Source organism: Leucoraja erinacea, chromosome 10 (assembly GCF_028641065.1).
Source record: "Leucoraja erinacea ecotype New England chromosome 10, Leri_hhj_1, whole genome shotgun sequence".
Lineage (NCBI taxonomy): Eukaryota > Metazoa > Chordata > Chondrichthyes > Rajiformes > Rajidae > Leucoraja > Leucoraja erinaceus.
The window spans coordinates 56,269,751-56,289,980 of NC_073386.1; the positions used below are offsets into that span (position 1 = coordinate 56,269,751).

The 20,230-nt window shown below is 39.9% G+C and overlaps 1 protein-coding gene across 9 annotated transcripts in view; it reads right to left on the reverse strand.

Moving 5' to 3' along the window:
- The window catches only part of nek7 (NIMA-related kinase 7), a 137,697-nt gene that overhangs the window by 81,822 nt on the left and 35,645 nt on the right, over positions 1–20,230 (reverse strand). For 5 of the 9 annotated variants that reach the window (XM_055642405.1, XM_055642401.1, XM_055642407.1 and 2 more), the window contains exons 2-3: positions 17,880–17,992; positions 10,989–11,057 (exon numbers count right to left, since the gene is read on the reverse strand). In XM_055642405.1, the coding sequence (XP_055498380.1) occupies positions 10,989–11,030 (42 nt within the window). In that variant the 5' untranslated portion in view covers positions 11,031–11,057; positions 17,880–17,992. The remainder of the gene's footprint in view (positions 1–10,988; positions 11,058–17,879; positions 17,993–20,230) is intronic. The other 4 variants (XM_055642406.1, XM_055642403.1, XM_055642408.1 and 1 more) reach the window with 1 other exon arrangement.

Here is a 20,230-nt window from a genome sequence, read left to right on the forward strand (position 1 = left end):
ACTTTCTGCAGTACCTGGCTTTCTGGGTAAAGACCGGCTTGCTGGCTTGTTTCCGATATAAACTTGAGTGGTCATACAATGTTATGTAAATTACAATTGGCCTTGATTGCATTAGGGACGGAGCACACAATAGTTTACTTAAGTCACCTTAAGTCGGGGAGTATCTGTACATTCAATATGACTATGATAATAAACTAAACAAAATATTGCTAGAGTTTATAATATACCTTAAATCTTGCTGCTCCTGAACACTTGCTGTTAGCAACTCTTGTATCAGGTTATTCAGGTCTTTCGCATCTCCCCTTTTCCTAGATTTTCACCATTCTGATAATAATCTCCCTTGGATTTCTCAAACCTTATTCATCCATGTTACACTGCATTTGCCTACACACCCATTCTAATTTGCAATCAAGTATTTTCCTATCTCCCTCATATCCTTCATTACCCACCCTCAGCTTTGTATCACGCACAGACTCAGAGACCTTACATTTAGTTTATACCTGACTTGAAAACTACAGACACTACTTCATGCTTTTATTTAAGATATCCAGAACATCCCCAATCACCTTAAACCTATGTCCTCTGGTTCCTAATTCCCTTACTCTGGGGCAAAGACACTGTTGTACTCCAACGAATCAAAACAGTATCTATTATTAATGTATTGTTAAAGGAACCAAACTTCCTGCGAGTCAAACCAAGGTCCTCTGAAGTGATTTGGATTGTTAATGCAGACCTCCCAAAAACTTGTTGTCCACTACTATTTTACATCTGCCTCAGGACTCCCACTTTACAATTCATCCCTAAACAGCATCTCTGACAGTGCAGCACTTAAGGTATATCCAGTTACAAACCTACCGTTACATTTTGAATTGACGAACATTTCTAATTCTACTAAAGGAAAAAAAAACCTTCTAGCTTCTTTTTTCATGTTTTATGCTCAACCAAGCCTGCTCTCTCCATTAAAGATACTCAGTTAAAATCTATAAAAGGTTTGCATTTATCATTGCAAAGTGAATGTTGTTAAATTGAGTGTCTATTTAATGCTTTGAGAGAGAAACCAGTGTGGCTTCCGAACTAATCAATCAAATCAGTCACCCATTCAACGTGATAAATCTTCAAATTGCAGGAGGAACAATCCATCCCCAAAATACTATTTTACAACTAAGCCAATCAGCTAAAACAACTTTTAACAAGTCAAAACAGCAGCTTTATATCCAACTAAGAATTAAACTTTAGATTGCTGTTGAAAAAATTTAAGTTTAGCATCAGTCAAACCTCCTTTACAAAAATAAAGTTAATTTTCATTTACTCTTTTAATAAATAATAAAAAAAAGTAGAATGGGCCTCCTCCATTGCCAGAGTTAGACCACACACAAACAGGAGGAACAGCACCTCATATTCTGCTTGGGAAGCCGACAACCCAATGGTATGAGCATTGAATTCTCCACTTTTAGGTAACCTCTAACGACACCCCTCTTCCCCCTCCCTTCTGTCCCCCACGCTCCCCCTTACTCTCCCCTCCCTCCACTGTGTCCCACCTGGACTCGCACCTACTTTTCCCTTCCCCTTAAATTCCTTCCTCTGGCCTCACAATTTGTAATTTATCAATTCCGTCACACCTTCCGTCTGCTTTAATCTCTCGCCTTTTCAACCATCCGTCTATCAAAAATGTTCCTCCCCTGGGTCCACCTGCCATGCTTTGTCCTGCCTCTCACCTCACCCAGCTGTCTTACAATCAGTCTGAAGAAGGGTCAGAACCCAAAACATCATCCATCCATGTACCCCAGATATGTTGACTGACCCGCTGACTTACTCCAGCAATTTTCGACCTTTAGAAAGGACTAGATGCATCCATGTTACTACTGTCAAAGATGCATGCTGCAACAACTTCAGACAGAAAATGCATGTTTAAATGCAATTTTCAAAAGTCAACACCATTGTTGCTCTAAGGTAGACAAAAGTGCTGGAGAAACTCAGCGGGTGAGGCAGCATCAATAGAGCGAAGGAATAGGTGAAGATTTGTGTTGAGACTCTTCAGACTTCAGTTTCTTTAGCACTTTTGTCTACCTTCGATTTTTCCAGTATCTGCAGTTCTTTCTTAAACATTGTTGCACTACATTGGCATCTCACTGTTTTACTCATCAATGACGTGCACTGAATGGTGGGCTTCATTGTGTGCAATTCTTTTTGGTCATTTCAAGTGCAACTATCCTTTTAATAATGTTATATACTTTTCACAAATGTTGATCAATTTCTATCATTGAATCGACTAGGACGAACACGAGTTTTATTCTTTCAGGTAGACAAAATGCTGGAGTAACTCAGCGGGACAGGCAGCATACCTGCAGAGAAGGTATGGGTGATGTTTCGGGTCAAGACCCTTCTTCAGACCTTCTTCGACCCGAAACGTCACCGATTCCTTGTTTCCAGAGATGCTGCTTGTCCCGCTTACTTATTCCAGCGTTTTGTGTCTACCTTCGATTTAAACTACATTTGCAGTTCTTTCCTACACTTAATCTTCTTTCAGGTACTGTTGAAGCTTTAAAAATGATTTCAAAGATTGTTTTCCTCATCTCCTTTTATCCTCTTAATCCAATACCAAAGAGAGTCCTAGTCATACAGTGTGGAAACAAGCCCTTCGGCCCAACTCACCCACATCGGCCAACAATGTCCCAGCAATGTCCCAGCTACCCTAGTCCCACTTGCCTGCGCTTCGTCCATATCCCTCCAAACCTGTCTTACCCATGTACCTGTTTAACTGTTTCTTAAACGATGGGATAGTCCCAACCTCAACTACCTCCTCAGGCAGCTTGCTCCATACACCCAACACCCTTTGTGTGAAAATGTTACCGCTCGGATTCCTATTACATCTTTTCCCCTTCACCTTGAACCTATGTCCTCTGGTCCTCGATTCCCCTACTCTGGGCAAAAGACTGTGCATCTACCCGATCTATTCCTCTCATGATTTTGCATGCCTCTATATAAGATCTCCCCTCATCCTCCTGCACTCCATGGAATAGAGACCCAGCCTACTCAACCTCTCCCTATAGCTCACACCCTCTAGTCCTGGCAACATCCTCATAAATCTTTTCTAAACCCTTTCAAGCTTGACAATATCTTTCCTATAACATGGTGCTCAGAACTGAACACAATATTCTAAATGTGGTCTCACCAATGTCTTATACAACTGCAACATGACCTCCCAACTTCTATACTCAGTACTCTGACTGATGAAGGCCAAACTGCCAAAAGCCTTTTTGACCACCTTATCTTCCTGCGACTCGACCTTCAAGGAACCATGCACCTGTACTCCTTGATCCCTCTGCTCTACAACACTGCTCCTAGAGGCCTACCATTTACTGTGTAGGTCCCGCCCTTGTTCGACGTCCCAAAATGCAACACCTCACACTTCTCTGTATTAAATTCCTTCAACCATTCCTCCGCCCACCTGATCAATTGATCCAGATCCTGCAGTAATTGTTCACAACCATCTTCACTATCTGCAAAATCACTAACTTTTATATCATCAGCAAACTTGCTAATCTTGCCCTGTATGTTCTCATCCAAATAATTTTCTTATATTGGATTTGACAGTTCATTTACCCGTCCAGTTTATACTATCTTCACTGAATTACCATTACTTCTCAATCGGATCTGATCAAAGACATATTGTTTTCTGATCAAGGAGATACTGTTTTCTCTGTTCACTTAAACCATTGTACTATTGTCAACTTGCACCTGCAGTAACTTATGTTGTGAGCTGAAGAGGACAGGGAAAAGTCAAACCAGTGCCGTACTCAGAAAAATTACAATGGGCGGCTTGATTATAATCATGTATAGTATTTTCATTGACTGGATAGCACAGAACAACAGCTTTTCACTGAACCTCAGTGACAATAATAAACTGAACTAAACTCATCCAATACCTCAGAATTCCTGGTATTGCATGATCACATTATAGACTGCAGGTATCTACAATATGGCAAAAACCTAATTTTTAGTTTAGGGATACAGAAACTATCCTCCACAGACTAGGGACAATTTTCTTTGACATTTACACTATGCCAATTAACCTACAAACCTGTATGTCTTTGGAGTGTGGGAGGAAACAGAAGATCTTGGAGAAAACCATCGCAGGTCACGGGGAGAACGTACAAACTCTGTATAGACAAGCACCCGTAGTCAGGATCGAACCCGGGTCTCTGGCACTAAGGCAGTAGCTCTACTGCTACGCCACCGTAATATTAGGCCTGCAATAATTCTCAGCGAGCCAACAAATAAAACACCAATTTATATGTACATCTCAAAATTTTAGAAAATTCCATCATTATGGGAAAGTAGATACTTAGACTTAAATACTTTTTTTGACCAATTGTTATTCTTTTTATTATTAGATGAAATGCAAAAATCTCCCTCAGGTTCATTAAAAGCGTTATATTCCATTCTTTGACCCCTGATGAAAAGGGAATTTAGGTCATCTGTAAAGCAGCTATATAATATAATCTGTGGTGGAAACACGAAGGATAACTGAGCACATGAATTATTATCTTAATTTTAAAGCAGTAAATTATTCCATTGGGAGCAGTTAAATTATGATTTACAGCCACATAATTTATAACCTTTCCCACACAGTAAATTAGAACGACGCTTCCTTTCTGTTTAAAATTCCAATTCCCAATATTGTACAAATATATCATTTAGAACTTACTGAACAATTAAAGAGCACCAGGATAATTATTATGGCACTTAAAATATTACTGAGCAAGAAAAAGAATTATAATATTTCAAAAACAATTGAAGTACATAGTAAACTATATACTACAAAGTAAAATTGCAGTATTCATTTTCACAACCAGCCAAAGTACTACATTTCATAGAACTGTACAGCACTGGAACAGGCCCTTCAACCCACAATGTGCATGTCGAACAACTGATCTCCTCTGCTTGCACATAATCCATATCCCTCCATCTACTGCAATTCTATGTGCCCATCTAAAAACCTCAAATGCCACTGTCATATCTGCTTTCACCACAACCCCTGGCAGCACGTTCCAGGATCCCGCAACGCTCTGGGTAAAAATAAATAAAGTGATCCGCAGATCTCTAAACTTTTCCCTCTAACTTTTGATATTTCCATCCTGGGGAAAAAGACTCTGAATGTCTACACTATATATGCCTCTCATAATTATATATACTTCTATGTGGTCAACATGTGACCAGTCTTAAAATATTTCCAAGTTCTCATTCATACAGAAGCTTTTGGTTGACCGAAAAAAAAATAATGACTCATCTAGAACTTAAGTATGTTCCATCTCTTGAGGAAAGACATCCTTGCTATTGAGGCAGTGCAGCGTAGGTTCACATGGTTAATCCCAGGGATGGCAGGACTGTCATCTGAAGAAAGATTGGAAAGACTGACCTTGTATTCACTGGAATTTAGAAGGATGAGAGGGTATCTTATAGAAACATATAAAATTAGAAAAGGACTGGACAAGCTAGATGCAGGAAAAATGTTCCCAATGGTGGAGGAGTCCAGAACCAGGGGCCACAGTCTAAGAATAATGGGGAGGCCATTTAAAACTGAGATGAGAACACTTTTTCACCCAGAGTTGTGAAATTCTCTGCCACAGAAAGCAGTAGAGGCCAATTCGCTGGATGAATTTCAAAGAGTGTTGGATAGAGCTCTAGGGGCTAGCGGAATCAAGGAATATGGGGAGATGGCAGGCACGGGTTACTGATTGTGGATGATCAGCATGATCATAATGAATGGTATTTCGGGTTCGAAGGGCCAAATGGCCTACTCCTGCACCTATTTTCTATGTTGACGTCTTTTTTTAAAATGTAATTAAAAGTGAAATTTCAAAAATGTTTAACAAAGCAGATTTACAAGATTGTCAGGGTGTTTGAGTTCGAAATAAATACATTGTTAGCACTGGAAAGAATTCTCATTTATTTATTTATTTTTTTTAAACCATCCTCCTCTACCACCAATAAAAACAAGCTTAATTATAGTACAACATTTAGGATTACACAACTTTGTCTGCTGCTCCCTTTATTTTCCTTGACCAAATTTCCCCCAATATTCTCACTGTGAATCAGCATTTCCCCCCAATATTTCAGACCATCTTCAGCCTTGCAGTTCCCAAGCTTATTTTGTCCTTAATTTCCTCCTGCTACTCCCTCAATGATATTCTAATAAAATTGGTGACCACACAGCTTCATTGCTTACACTTACAATAGCTGATATGGTGCTAGTGTTTTTCTTCTTTTTGGAACTGCTCCCAGCTCCCCACCCCACCCATCCTAAGCCCTCCCACCAACAACATACCAACCAGCCTGCTGCTCCTGTATGTTTGCTTTCAACAACTCTTGTGTGAGGTTACATAAAAGAGTTGCTGAAAGCCCGGCGACCAACTCCACAAATTTACTGTCATCGGCTTTCTGTTCAAAACGCCTACTATTGACTCTGCTTCTTGTGATAAGATTGGAACCAGATAAGGCTGAACACTAGGGACAAATAGAAGAGGATGTGAAGAATGATGAAACCCAGGTTATTGCAGACTAGTGGAAAAACAAACAAACTGGTGAACAAACTCAGCAGCACTGAGGCAGGGTATCACACTAAATGTCCATTATCCCTTTGCATCCCTGATGCTGTCTGACCAGCTGAGATCCCTCAGTGCTTTTTGATTCAGATTATACCATTTGCAGTCATTTGTGTCTCTAGTATAGTTAGAAAAGAAGAGGTATAGGGGTAGAGAGGGAGAGGGAGAGTAACAGACACAGGATCAGAAATGGCAGAAACATTCTTTTGTGTATGGCTAAGGCTAATAAATACATTGTCTACCAACTGCATTGCTAACTTTAAAACACGTAGCATTTGTTTAACATCTTCCAATAATTTCTCTCATCAATTGTTTGTTTCATTATAAACTTTGAAATGCAATTGAAAACTTGAAAAACATAACTAAACATCGATTTTCACTATTTACTGAAGATTGCTGCAACATTTCAATACAGTCAACGTACTTCCTAAGAAGGGATTCTTCTCTATCATATCAATTATTTGGTGTATGAACAGCTAATGACAGCTGGCAAAACCCAGGCTTAATTAATCGCCAAAGTTTCAGCATTTATTATGGGCCATGGTAGTTTAACAGCTGCAATGGACAAAAATCCAAGTTAGTCCAAGCATGCTAAAAATGGTTTGTCCAGAGAATTTGTCTGGTATTCAGGCCTTGAGTGGGCCATGTCTAAGAACTGGTGGAAACATTTCACACATATTTTATTGAAATCCATCAGTTAGTTTATTTTAAATTATTTGAAAAGTCCTGTCATCGGAAGTATGTTGACCGTGTTGAACTGGTACATCAATAAATAGTGAAAATCGATGTTTAGTTATGTTTTTCAACTTTTAAATTGTATTTCAAAGTTTATAATGAAACAAACAATTGATGAGATAAATATTTGCAAGAGGTTAAACAAATGCCATATGTGTTTAATGTTAGCAGTGTAGTTGGTGGAAAATGTATTCACTAGCAGGAGCCATGCACGAGAAAATGTTAACAATATTATTGATCCTGTGCCTGTTACTCTCTCTCTCCACCCATATACCTCTCCTTTTTTAACCTCTATACTAGTTTTAGCCAGGCACGAGAGGTCATAGTTCTCATTGAGAGATCAAGCTTCTTGCCATGATGTGTCCACTTCTTTCATCTTGGTCTCTATTAGCAACTTCCATCTGCTATTTTCCTTCTGTACTTCCTGGCACTCTCAGGGTAAGGGACGTTCTGTTGCCTCATTTACCAAGGCCACCCAAGTCACGTCAGAAAAATCACATGCCAGCTACCAGTCATGATCAACCATGGCTTCCAGAAAGCTCCAAAGATCTGTGGTAATGATCTCCACCACTAGGTGCTGTGACCAATACCCGCCCTTGAAACATGCAGGCATGATATTAATCAGTAGAGCTAGCTTTAATTGACGATAGAAGGTAGATGTATAGAAACAGCACAATTATGTTTATGACCAGCATGATTATCACTGGCTGAAATCATATTTATGAAGTTGCAGCCAAAGTGCCAAGCCACCAGTCTCCGTGAACGACCCAGGCTTCAAACACTGAATAGTAGACAGAGGACATAGGTTGAATAGTAGACAGAGGACATAGGTTCAAGGTGAGAGGGGAAAGATTTAATAGGAATCTGAGGGGCAACTTTTTTTGGGCCAAACGCAGGGAGGTGGGACTAGTATAGATGGGGTTTGTTGGCCGGCTTTGGCAGGTTGGGCCGAAGGGCCTGTTACCATGATGTATGACTCCAAGACTATTAAATACACGTGCACCATTGAAGCAAAAGTAATCAAAAATGCTCTTAGAATCAAACATGTAATTCCATTCATGTAATTTCTGAAGTATAATTTCTTTGCAACTGAATTAGTTAAATCACAGCTTCACCGAGGTAAATATTGCTGTGGATTCATTACCAAACACGTAACACACCAATGCATGTCCCATTTTAATCACAAGAGGTCAAGGATTGGCCAACATATCTGAAAAGGTGAATTTTCAGACATATTACATTTTTAATAAATGGTGTTTGTGTCTTCTTTTTTACGACTAAGTGTCATCAGTAGCACACGTGCCAGAATCCTGTCAGATTAGGTTTGGTGAGGTAATTCACTGGAACTCCAGAAATATTGCCACATTATCCAAGTTGCTCCCACGGTGCAGGGGCAAGCGGTTGCTACATTTTTTGAGGTATAGTTTTTTGGATGAGGTGCAAGCAGAGATGCATTGCCTTTCACAGGCAGGACAAAAAGATTCCATAACTAGATTCAAATCTTCACAGGGTAGTATTCTTCATGTTTAAGCTAAAGATTTTCCCTAAATCCCTGCTAAAAAAAAGCAGAGTAACAGGGCACCAACACAAGGTCTTTGTAAAACCTGGCAGTGCATAGGATACAACAGTAACTTCACTAGAGTCAATAGTGTTTTATTGTTATATGTCCCAGATAGAACAATGAAATTCGTACTTGCAACAGCACAACAGAAAATAGTACACAGCAAACAATATAATAAACGGGAAAAAAAAGTCAGTGTGTGTATATATACTTCAAAGGTACTTCAAAAGGTGGTAATACCCAGTGGAATAGAAACATGGAAAATAGGTGCAGGAGGAGGCCATTCAGCCCTTCGAGCCAGCAGCGCCATTCATTGTGATCATGGCTGATCGTCCCCAATCAATAACCCGTGCCTGCCTTCTCCCCATATCCCTTGATTCCACTGGCCTCTATCTAACTCTCTCTTAAACCCATCCAATGATTTGGCCTCCACTGCCCTCTGTGGCAGGGAATTCCACAAATTCACAACTCTCTGGGTGAAAACGTTTTTTTCTCACCTCACTCTTAAATGGCCTCCCCTTTAATCTCAGACTGTGGCTCCTGGTTCTGGACTCACCCAACATTGGGAACATTTTTCCTGCATCTAGTGTGTCCAGTCCTTTTATAATTTTATATGTTTCTATAAGATCCCCCCTCAACCTTCTAAACTCCAGTGAATACAAGCCTAGTCTTTTCAATCTTTCCTCATATGACAGTCCCGCCATCCCAGGGATCAATCTTGTTAACCTACGCTGCACTGCCTCAATCACAAGGATGTCCTTCCTCAAATTAGGAGACCAAAACTGTACACAATACTCCAGATGAGGTCTTACCAGAATCCCATACAACTGCAGAAGAACCTCTTTACGCCTATACTGAAATCCTCTTGTTATGAAGGCCAACATTCCATTAGCTTTCTTCACTGCCTGCTGTACCTGCACGCCAACTTTCAGTGACCGGTGTACAAGGACACCCAGGTCTCGCTGCACCTCCCCCTTACCTAACCTAACCCCATTGAGATAATAATCTGCCCCCTTGTTTTTGCTGCCAAAGTGGATAACCTCACATTTATCTATATTATACTGCATCTGCCACACATCTGCCCACTCACTCAACCTGTCCAAGTCACCCTGCAACCTCCTAACATCCTCTTCACATTTGACACTGCCACCCAGCTTTGTGTCATCCGCAAACCTGCTAGTGTTGCTCCTAATTCCCTCTTCCAAATCATTAATATATATGGTAAACAGTTGTGGCCCCAACACCGAGCCTTGCGGCACTCCACTCGCCACTGCCTGCCATTCTGAAAAGGACCCGCCATTCTGCCAACCAATTTTCTATTCATGTCAACACCCTACCCAATACCATGTGTTCTAATTTTAGTCACCATTCTTCCGTGGAACCTTATCCAAGGCTTTCTGAAAGTCTAGATACACTACACCCACTGGCTCCCCTTCATCCATTTTACTTGTCACATCCTCAAAAAATTTCAGAAGATTAGTCAAGCATGATTTCCCTTTCATAAATCCATGTTGACTTGGACTAATCCTTTTACTTCTATCCAAATGCCCCATTATTACCTCTTTAATAATTGATCAGCATCTTTCCCACCACCGAAGTCAGGCTAACTGGTCTGTAATTCCCCGTTTTCTCTCTCGCTCCTTTCTTGAAAAGTGGGATACCATTAGCTATCCTCCAATCCACAGGAACTGATCCTGAATCTATTGAACATTGGAAAATGATCACCAATGTGTCCACTATTTTTAGAGCAACCTCCCTGAGGACCCTGGGATGCAGACCATCAGGTCCAGGGGATTTATCATCCTTCAGTCCCATTAGACTACCCAATACTATTTTTCGCCTAATGAACATTTCTTTCAGTTCCTCTACCCCCTTAGATCCTCTGTCCTCCAGTACATCTGGGAGATTGTTTGTGTCTTCTTAGTGAAGACAGATCCGAAGTACCTGTCCATGAAGACAGATCCGAAGTACCTGTTCCGATATAATCCCGATTTATAAAAACTTATTGTTTATTTTTAAATCACACTAAAAAAATGCATTTTGTATCATTTTTATCACAATAATATTTAAAAGTTTAAAACTGCTACCTGTGACTGAAATCCAGCAAACTGTTGTGGTTGCTCATCCATAATGCAAGAGAAATCGGATCCTTTTACCTAAGACATTAAATGGAGCAAATTTACTGACATACCATCATTATCACACACAGAAATATTTGAATGTGTCAGCTAATTCTTTAACAGCGAGTTAATTACATGCATTGCTTACTTGCAGTATTCACACTAAATGATTAATTGTAATAAATTCTTAACAAATGCTTAATGCCTTCAAGTCACATTATACTGATACAAAAATTATAGTCAATTAAGTTTTCATGTTTACAATGGATTAATGCACTTCAACTATCAACATAATAATTTTGTGTCAACTGGGTTTGGTTTTTTATTTTTCCTATTAAAATGCATTCTAAACTGATACTTCAATGCAGTACCAAGGAACCGAAACCGTAAAGGGCCTGTCCCACTTGGGCGACCTAATTGGCGAGTTTAGGAGAGTTTGAAAAAATGTCATGTTGAAGCCATCCTTCGACTATGTAGAAGACCTCCTTCGACTATGTTGAAGACTAGCTTCGACTAACTTCTGGAAAATTGGACACCAAATATTGGAGAGTGAAGACTATCTCCTTCGATCTCCTTCAACCTCCCTTCGACTACCATCGATTACCTTGGACTAACATGCCGACCTACTACGACTAAACCTACAAGTAAAAAAAGTATCGATTTTTTCCATAGCGACCTTTTTTTACTCGCGGACATTTCTCAACATGTTGAAAAATACGGCACGACCTAGCTGAGGCCTCGAGTACACAGGGACCACTCTCGAGCATGAAGGAGAGTTACAAAGACCTCCTACGACCTCGTGTCGACCATGCTGCGAGTACGAGTCGAGGGAAAACCCGCCAGAACTTGCGGATTAGGTCGTCCAAGTGGGACAGCCCCTTAACGTGAGGTACAAAATGAAAATCCAGTTTACCTGTTCAGATAAACGCAAAGGATCCCATAGAACAATTCAAATTAAGGCACGGGAATCTCGTCTAGTTGCAGCCAAGATTCCTTCAAAAACTTGAGGAAGGGAGGGAAATTGGATAAAGTCTTCAACCATTAAGTTCCGTTTTAGTTTTAGAGATACATAGTGGAAACAGGCCCTTTAACCCACAGTGCCGTCCAAGGATCGCCTGTACACTAGTTTTAGCCCTACACTCTAGGGACCATTAACAGAAGCAAATTAACCTAAAAACCTGTATGTTTTGGGGAACATGGGAAGAAACCAGAGCAGCCAGAGAAAACCCAGGCGGTCACAGGGAGAATGTACAAACTCTCCACAGACAGCATCCGTAGTCAGGATCGAACCAGGGTTTCTAGCACTGTACGGAAGTAACTCCATTGCTGCACCACTGTGTTGTCTGTTTGTTATTTGTGGGATTTTACTAATCAAGAACTGAGCTCCACAAGAGCCTGAAAAAAAAACATGGCATTGGTGCAATCCCCCCCTGGCCCACCTAAAGGCACACCAAATATGTATTTACAAATTGTACCCACCGTTGAAATAGACTCAGCAGTTGCCAATTTGTACAGCAAGATCCTGCAAGTAACTATGTAATAAAGACCAAATGACCCCTTTTATTAATGTAGGGTAAAAAGGCAGACATCTCAAAAGATATAAAACAATGTAAAATGCAAATTCAATATTTTTTAAACAAATAAAAACACTAAATTAAACATCAGATCAGTTAAATATATAATGTTGTTGTGCAAGATTTAAATGAGCTTTAGCAATACTCTTTCCAGCTCTCACAAAAAATCTGCCAAATTACAAATACCACAGAAATGTGCTTTGGAAAAGCAATAATGAATTCAAATATTGTTGGATAATATGTTTCAATTATTTTCATTGCGAAGGACTGTTAACTTTGTATACTGTTAAGTCTAATTGTATATTGTCAAAATACAGACTAACAAATATTAATTTCTAACAAATTATTTTAATTCAGTAATCCTAATTCTTTACACACAAGTTGTTTCTCAGGGTGAAGTAATTGAAGATACTTGATCTATGCATTGACCAATTTGGTTTGTGTGTTGGATGAGCTGTTTAATGACATTATGGTATTAAGCAAAGACGGAAGGGCAAAACTACAACTATAGTGTGCTAAGCATTTTAGGTAATGACAGAGGAACAGAAATTCCCAGAATCTTTGATCATTAATATATATGTATTGCAACTGGGTGTTACATTAAACAACAACAAATTTGAAAGATAAACTTCCAATCCTGCGATTTACTGTGGTAATGAGAACAACAAAATCCCTTTATCCACTGGGCCAAATATTTGTGCAATGTTACAGTTAACCTTTCAAGCTAATGACCTTTCATCATGACTGGCCCCTCTCCTCCCGCTTTTGCTGCCTCATTGCTCAATTTTATGGCAATCCTTCACTTTTATTTCCAATTTCTAGTGCCCAATGTATTTTATTCCCACATGTATTGTCATTGGAGATAAGCTTTTAAAACCCCCATCTCAATTACTCTGATCAATAATGGAATCAAGCAGCCAAAATGAATTGATGTAAGCTGCCTGTGAAAGTAATAACTATGCCAGTCTCATTCGCACACTTTACTAGTTTACTTTCACACAAAAGATTTCCTCTGAAATAGGAAATCTTCCGATTTTAACAGTTTGTGATGATTCTGATTTTATCATGGAGGGAGGAGTTTGCACCTTGCTCCTTTCAATCAATCAACCTTTATTGTCATCTTGCAAGCAACAAGTACAGTGCAAAATGAAAAGATGTTTCCCAGTGAATAGCGGAGCCTCGCACATGAAATTTAAAACACTTCTCACATAATAACACTAAAAAAAACAATCCAGTCCCTGATGGAGGTTAAAATCAGGTAAAAAAAACCATGTTAAAATACTCAATCATAAAAAAATGTCCGGGGGCCGCTGATTTTGCCCCAGTTATTAAAGTGTGTGTAGGTCAGTGTGACTGTGAGTGCAGAATTCAGATAAACTCACTCTCCGGGTTTTCTCCCACATCCCAAAGAGCTTTGCGTGAATGGCCTCTCCACCATGCCCCTTTGTAGTGAGAAATTCAGATTTCATAAATTAGTGTGTCAACACCATCCCTTTCAAAAGTACAACTTAAAGGTTCATTTGTCTCACTAATGGTCAAATATGACAGAACAGTCAGTATGTCAGTAAATGACATGGCCATTGGGAAGATTGTAGAACAGAGACCAAGAGGTGCAGGACCATAGTTCTTTGAAGGTATTCACACAGGTAGACAGGGTGGTAAAAACAGAGTTGGCATTCTTGCTGTCATCATTCATAATATTGAACACGTCAAGACGTTAGCAAGGCCACATTTGGAGTACTGTGTACATTTCTGCTCACTCTGATTATAGGGTGCAATTACTTTTGTCTTCAAGAATGTTAGTCAGTCAATTTATTGAGAGAAGAATGATGACAAGTAGCAGGACAGTGATTGCAACTTCCATTTTTTAAATTTCAACCATAGAATATCCCCAGTTGTCAATTTAGCAAAATTATTTTTATTATCCTATCGGCAATAGATGTCAAATATGCAAAACTTGTATCTTCCATCCACTTCGGTTTAAAGACAATTTGTGCATGTGGACACCTGACCAATTTGGTTTGTTTGTAGGATGAGCCGTTTAATGGCATTATGGTATTAGGCAAAGACAGAAGGGCAAAACATAAGCGGAAAGCAAAATACATTTCAGATTTGTAAAAGACGAAGATTTTGTCAAAGAAATTGAAGAAATGCCCGAGTCTGTAATTACGGGAATTGTACTGTTCCAGAAAAACTGCCTATTGAACTTTGAAACACCCACGCATCTTGGCACATAAATTAACTATAGCCTCAATCTGGGATGGTACAAATGTCACTTACAGAAATTGTAACTAAAAATGGCAAAAAGGCTAGAAAAGTAGAAAGGGATCACTCATGAACGTGTGCAGGCAATGGTGCATTTGGGATGAGAGTGAATTAAACAGATGGATCCCCTGGTGAGCTGTTTCACAGGAGCTCCTACAGCACATGCACACCAGCTTTAAGATGCACTTGCCAGGATTTGTGAAATAATTTGAGAGGCACGACAAGCATAGTAGGTAATATTAAAAAGTCCTTTATCCTTGATGAAAGCCGAGATACACCGTATGCAAGTTGCACATTCCCTGTTACATTCTATAATGATGAGAACAAAAACAGCAGAATAATTAATGTTCAATATGAAATTGCACGTATTTAATTCCCTTTTACATTGCATTGCCTACTAGAAGTCATCTTGGATTGATATGTCACAAATTTTCTGCAGAGATTCTGCAAGCTGTATGAAGCGGTTCTCCAATTTAAAATCCACTGATCCACTGATTTTGGAGCCAGACAGGTATGGGACTCTTACAATTATTATGGTGTGATGGTGACGACTGCTCTTACTTTACTAATTTGCGTTTTCTCTCACTGCTGGTGTTAATCGCTTGGTTGAGACCATTTACAAATTTGCTGGAAAGTGAAAGCTTTTCTAACAAATCTTCCAGTATAAGCAAATTGATCAGTTCTGAAGTAAGGAAGTGCTCTTTATTATGCCAGCTAAAATTTCTGATGGTAAGTGTCCCCTGACAGAATCATGCAAAGCTTAGGAATCTGAATTAAAATTGTAAAACAAAATGATCAGACATGGAAATATTGCTCTACAAAATAGCAAGCACTCACTTCGAATTGAAAGGGTGGCACAGTGGCGCAGCAGCAGAGTAGCTGCCTCACAGCGCCAGAGACCTGGGTTTGATCCTGACCACGGGCCCTGTCTATACGCAGTTTGTACATTCTCCCTGTGACTGCATGGGTTTCCTCCAGGTGCTCCGGCTTCCTCCCACACTCCAACGTTATACAGGTTTGTAGGTTAATTGGCATCGGTGAGATTGTAAATTGTCCCTAGTGTGCAGGATAGTGCTGGTATTTGGGGTGATCGCTGGTCGGCCCAACGGGCCTGTTTCAACGTTGAATCTCTGAAGTCTAAGTAAAGTAAGTCACACAATTTGTCTTCTCATTTCTTATTTAGATAGAGCACTTCATCATGGCACTGCATGAATGAGGAGAAAAGCTATTCCGTACTGATGTGCAAGTAGATGAGGCTGTGGAGCAGTGATGACACTTTAATCTAAGTGTTTTGCATGGAAAGATAATAATAATAATAATGGATGGGATTTATATAGCGCCTTTCTAGATACTCAAGGCGCTTTACATCGCATTATTCATTCACTCCTCAATCACACTCTGTGGTGGTGAGCTACTTCTGTAGCCACAGCTGCCCTGGGGCAGACTGACGGAAGCGTGGCTGCTAATCTGCGCCTACGGCCCCTCCGACCACCACCAATCACTCACACACATTCACATGATGAAGAGGTGTTGCATAATCAATTCATGGAGGGCATGCTCACCCCACCTTGAAGGTCTAGATGTCACAACATGGGTGCGCTTGAAAGGGCAACCTGCATAATGGCCAGCATACCCTTTAATGCCCACAGCCTGTAAATGTTATCTCACAGATGCAGAACCATGTTTGCAAAGCAGTAGCATTAGTATCTAGTTTCATTCAATCTACCAACATTTACTCCAATGTATTTTCTAAATGTTGATTGTGAACAGTGACACTTCAATCCCAGCTTTACATATAAGGATTTTTTGTTTTGTACTCACGCGAAAGAAAAAGTGTGCTGGAGCACAAACAAGTCCTAAACTGCAATGAAATGAGACTTTGAGTATGCATGTTGTTATTGCTTTTGTTTTTATGTTTCATAAAAGTCGATGAATCTCAACTGCATTTTTCATTTTGCCAAATATTAATAACAAAATTCAAGCCCTAGTGTAAGAAAAAAATGGAAATTTGCACATTAATTCGAGTGTTTAGATGAACATGACAAATTGCCCAAAAAACTTTGACAAGTGGCATGAATTAAATTTAAAAGCATTAGTCTGAATGGCTGTAGTAATGCAAAGAGGAAGAATCCGCCACACGATTTAAAATTTTGGTTTAATTATGATATGCCTACATCCTCAAGACTTTTTAAAAAAGTAACATGAAAGTCAAGGCATTTTCTTTATCCCTAGCATATTGCAAAATGTGCATATCAAGTTTTGATTATCTTGATAATTTTGTGTGTTATGACCAACTCGTAACAATTAATTGTTCCCTTTATTGGAAGAAATAGTCCACAGCACAGGAATCAGGAGGGAAAATGTCATTCCGATTCACCATGTTAACTAGTTATCTGTTTAAGCTTAGGGTTATTATTGTCACCTGTACCAAGATAGAGTGAAACGGTTTATTTAGTTTAATTTAGTTTAAAGATACAGCATGGAAACAGGCCCTTCGACCCAAGTCCAGGCCAAATATCGAACACACATCCGCACTAGTTATGTTATCCCACTTTCAAATCCTATACACTTGGGGCAATTTACAGAAGCCAATTAACCTGCAAACCCACAAATCTTTGGAATGTGAGTGGAAACCAGAATACCAGGAGGAATCCCTTGGGGTCACAGGGAGAACATGCAAACTCCACACAGACAGGACCCCAGTTCAGGATCGAACCTGGGTCTCTGGCGCTGAGAGGTAGCAACTCTGCTGCCTCGCCACTGTGCTACACTGTTTTGCAATCTATCCAATCAGATCAGATAATATAAACACAATCAAGTCAAATTCAAGCACAATAGGTAAAGCAAAGGAGAAGATCTTTGGTCAACCATCTACTAGATTATCAATAACACTATTGGGGGATAAACTCTCTCAGTATGAATAGCTAACCTAATAATTTCATCATCTGTTCCATCAGCACTTAGCGGGATGGCTCATTTTATTACTAAAAGACTTAAACAAAGTGTTGAAAATGCTTACCGTTACCTTTTCTAACACCACACCGGATGACGGGTCCACGGTGTTGAAACTTTCCACCAGACACGTTTGTTTCGTTACTTTACCTATCGTCTTGATTGAAGACCAGCATTCTGCTGTTAATAAAATGTCACAATTTTAATGTTAAATCATTGGCTCTAACTAATACACTTAAACATTTTTAAATGGTTGAAATGAGCCGATTCAATATCAACAATTAAATCAATCCCAAATGTTTAATGAAAAACTGATGTTGAATGAAAAACTGAAAACCCGACATGGTCTGAAGAAGGGTCTTGACCCGAAATGTCACCCATTCCTTCTCTCCAGAGATGCTGCCTGTCCCGCGGAGTTATTCCAGCATTTTGTGGAATACAGCTGGAATTCAGCTTCAGCCTTCTTGAGGATGATCCGATGGAAAGAAATTGGCCAAGATGCCCTGGCCATGTCCTCAGAACTTGCACAGGCCAGCTGGCAGCAGCATTCGGGGATATCTTTAACCTTGTCTTATTCCACTCTGAATATACTTCTCACAAAGTACAGGCATTTTCCAGAACTCCCAACCTACCTCATTGATACTCTTGCACGTTTTATAGATTTGCATTTTCTCTGAAACTGTAATACTAAAGGGGCTGTCCCACTTGGGCAACATAATCTGCGAGTTTAGAAGAGTGTCTTCAACCTTTAAATTCGCAGCATGGTCGACACGTGGTCCTAGGAGGTCCTATGAGGTCGCTGGAACTCTCCTTCATGCTCGAGGAAAGTTCCCGAATACTCGTGGCCTCAGCTAGGTCGCAGAAATTTTCCAGCATGTTGAAAAATTTCCGCGAGTAAAATATGGTCGGCATGGTTCTTTTTGACTCGAAGTGCAGTGGAGTGGGGTCGCTATTTAGTTACAGGCAGTCGAGGGCAGCTGTAGGCAATCTCCTTCGTTGACCAAACATTTTGATTGGCTCATTGGAGTTTTCAGGATCAAGGAAAACCTATCGGTAGGTAAAATGCCCTCTAAATTTTATTATATTTCTTAAAAGTGTTTCCACATCTTCTCCTCCCCCCCCCTTCTCTCCCCCTCTCCCCCCTCTCTATAGGACTTACCGTTAGTGTGTGTGTGTGTGTGTGTGTGTGTGTGTGTGTGTGTGTGTGTGTGTGTGTGTGTGTGTGTGTGTGTGTGCGCGCGCGCGCGCGCTCGGTCGATCACTCTGATGACTTTTCTATATACACCACTGTTTGCTTGACTGTAATCATTTATGCTATGATTTAACTCAATAACATGCATAAAACAAAGATTGTATCTCAGTACACGTGACAATAGTAAACCAACACCGAATCTGAAGAAGACTCGCAACCCGAACATATCCTAACTATTCGTTCTGGAGATACTGCCTGATCTGCTGGGTTACTCCAGTACTTTGTGTTTTAAACAGTAAATACACGCGTTGGAATTTTTGCTCCTTAAGACTGACTTCCAATCTTTATCAAGCTTTTTAAGATTTGCTTTGATTTATCAAGTCAAGTCACATTTATTTATATAGCACATTTAAAAAACAACTCTCGTTGGCCAAAGTGCTTTACATTTGTTATAAGAAAAGCACAACAAAACAGACTGCATACATATATACATGTAGCCCTCACTCAGAGGACGTCAAGGGGCTGAGTGCCTAAATGAGACATTTTACACCTTTAAATAGTACTACCTTTGCTGCTACTGTTCCATGTAGTGCCAAATATACTTCTACGGCTCACCACTGAATGACTTCAACTTGATCTTCCAAAGAGTATATTTATCGTAATTCTTCTAAACATACTGACTTACCAGCATTGCAGCCAAACATGCTGGAAAATATTACACTTACACAAATAGCATATCTAACAACAAATCTTTGTACAGCCACTGCAAAATTTGCATATACAGCAGAAAAATAAAACCTAAATGAAAGACCTATTGATCCCTTTTAATCAGAACCTCTCGTGGGGAAAATGTTTACATGTGACATTGCCAGAGAACATTTTAATGTCCACACAGGAGGAGGGGGGAAGAGAAAGAAACTGGAGGGGATCACGATACTGGTGGACAGATTTACTGGTGCTACTCAGATAGGTTTAAACCAGACTGGTAACGGGACGGGATCCAATGCGGTAGTGAATCTGTATAAAAGTTAGTAACAGCAAGTTCAGTAGACGGGATAGGCCTGAGAACAGCAGGGAATGAGGAAAGGCATATGGCCAGAGATAGAATGGGCAGACGCATTCCAATAGAAACACTGATGTCCTTTCATTTAAAAATATCAATAAGTGAGTTTGGTTTTCCGACTGTGCATGTGCATGTCATAGGTCACAAGAGGATCAAAACAGTC